General features: G+C 34.6%; 1 protein-coding gene across 1 annotated transcript in view; it reads left to right on the top strand.

Moving 5' to 3' along the window:
- LOC106882248 (uncharacterized) overlaps positions 1 to 808 on the top strand; it is a 16618-nt gene extending 15810 nt beyond the window's left edge. Inside the window, exon 7 of the mRNA XM_052972570.1 lies at positions 657 to 808. Within this exon, the coding sequence (XP_052828530.1) occupies positions 657 to 705 (49 nt within the window). The 3' untranslated portion in view covers positions 706 to 808. The remainder of the gene's footprint in view (positions 1 to 656) is intronic.
- Positions 809 to 2680: the final 1872 nt, after the last annotated feature.

Below are 2680 nucleotides of genomic sequence, written 5' to 3'. Positions count from 1 at the left end.
TATATATATATATATATATATGTGTGTGTAGAGAGAGTGAGACATACATGCATACATATATATACATATACACATCATCATTTAACAACTATTTCTAGGCATACCCCCCCCCCCCATCTAGTATTTGATGCAATCTATTTTCTGTATATTTCTAGTGCTTATTGTACCTATACATCTGCTCTCTTAACCTTCCTTAGATATTGCTGCACCTCTTATGTGTCCATAATTTGCATCAGATAAATTTTACATCGCTCACACGGTATGTGTGTGTGCATGTCTATAAGGAATTTCATTAGGGCAACAGAGTCAAAAGACCCTCACAATGCATTAGTAGCAAGCTAAGAAAAATCTTTACATCTTTGCACCAAATAGAAAAAGCAAAAACATATTTCATCAATACGTTATAAATTGTCCCAAATAATGCAGAGATCTCTCCTGATCAAGAATCCTATCCACTGGAGAAGATATGGTCTAACACAGAACAAAAAATTGTAATAAGTATTCTATTAAGAAAATTGCCCAGCAGTGAAATACCCAACTAGTATTTATATATTAATGCTAGCAACTTGTCTAAAAGTATTTAATTCCAGTTGAAACATTAGTCTACTTACTTTCAGCTTTTTAATTCATTAAACTTATCACTTTCTGGTTTTCAGGTCCAAAAAGTCTGTTGATAAGATGCCATTTGAATATCCTGTAAGTTAATTTACTTTTACTTTCCTGTACTTTTTTATTTGCTGCTGCTGCTGCTATATAATTATAAGTTATTTAATCATTACTTTGGATTTTAATGTCTATGGGAGTGCAGACAGAAGTTTCTGAATGTTAATCTAAGAAGAAAATCAAAGACTTATTATTATTTCCAATAACTAGAAATGAAATGAATGATTAAGATGACCAGGAAGTATTTCTCTATAATATAAAGGAGTAATGCAAATATAAGTGTCAGCTAACATACAAAAATATATCTCAAGATTCGTGTTTTGCTCTAGTTTCATGGTGTTTCAGGAACAAGAATAGAAGCCTCTCTATGTAGGGTATCAGTCTATCCCAAAGTATATTTCTTGATGAATATTCTTGGCTCATTGTTTGTTTTAACACCATCCCTTCGCTAAACCTTTAGTAGGATTTAGACAAGAGAACTGGTCTGAGAATAGATAATGCAGTATCTTGAGGTGCTACTTCTCTCTCTCCCCTTCTCCACCTCTCCCCCCTCTCTCTCTGAGACCTTACAGAGATCAATAGCCATGCATTCTGTTCTTCATTCTTTGAATGAATCATAAAAAAAAAAAACAGTCTTAAATGATCTAAGATTTATTTGCATTTGCTAGGTGAAGTGAAACAAGTTGAGAGACTACGAAATGATTGCAAGAGATTTAGACTCACAACCCATGAAACAAATAGTCCAGTACTTTGAGCACTTGGCCATCTTACATCTCTACATTTGTTTTAAAAAAACATGTTTTTTTTGGGGGGGGGGGGTTAAGTGCATGATTAATATATTCTTCTTTTATCTTTTACTTGTTTCAGTCATTAGACTACAGCCATGCTGGGGCACTGCCAAATGAATCAACCCTAGTACTTATTTTTTTTTAAGACTGATACTTATTCTATCAGTCATTTTTGCCAAACTGCTAAGTTACAGGGGGCATAAACACACCACCAGTTGTCAAATGGTGGTGAGGAACATCTACACACACACACACACTTCTTCCAGTTTCCATTTACCAAATCCACTCACAAGGCTTTGGTTGGCCTGAGGCTATAGTTGAAGACACTTGCCCAACGTGCCATGCAGTGGAACTGAACCCAGAGCCATGTGGTTGGGAAGCAAACTTCTTACCACACAGCCATGCCTGCACTTATATATTAATGAAGATACAGTATTATATAATATATAATACTTAGAGTTTCAGAAAATAAATTGTTGAGAAGACTGCAAGTCATGAGACATTTGTCAATAATCTAAACATAGAAAATGAATTTGGCTGTTTATGTAGTAGACAGACAATTCGCCGATAGTCAACTTACAAACAGGACAATTGACTGATTGGATAATTTGCCGAAAGGACATATCAACATTTTTTAAAAACAAAGTAAAAATTATGAAAAAGTTTTATTAAACTTACAAATAAAAACAATTTATGTATAAAAAGATATTACGTTCAATAGATTGATATAAAAAAAGCACAAAAAGTTTTGTTAGTTTTACAAATAGAAATAAAGATATATATATAGTTATGGGCACATCCCTTAAAAATTCCAGCCCAGCTTCATTGTCGTAATTCAGAACAGTAATTTAAGTCTTTCCTAAAGGCAAATGTACTTTTTGCTTTTCCTTGCCACTTCAACCCCTGATATGGCCTGTTCTTTTACCATTTCGGTGTGTAAATGTTCTACCCTAAGCTTCTCAATTAATTTGGATGTTATGGTGATGGACGTTAACTCTTCTACTAAAGGCATAGTGCCACTCTTCTAGAGAGTTGTTGGTTTTCGGGAGATCATTGAGAAATATCATATAGTGGTTGTCGACATCTACCATGTTGCATGATCCTTACCCAAGGACACTAAAAAAAAAACTGGAATTGTTCAAACAAAGTAGGTATAGGCGCAGGAGTGGCTGTGTGATGAGTAGCTTGCTTACCAACCACATGGTTGCGGGTTCAGTCCCACTGTGTGG

This window comes from Octopus bimaculoides, chromosome 13 (assembly GCF_001194135.2).
Source record: "Octopus bimaculoides isolate UCB-OBI-ISO-001 chromosome 13, ASM119413v2, whole genome shotgun sequence".
Taxonomy (NCBI): domain Eukaryota; kingdom Metazoa; phylum Mollusca; class Cephalopoda; order Octopoda; family Octopodidae; genus Octopus; species Octopus bimaculoides.
Note: the sequence above shows the minus strand (reverse complement) of the source record. Positions and strands in the feature narration are given on the sequence as shown.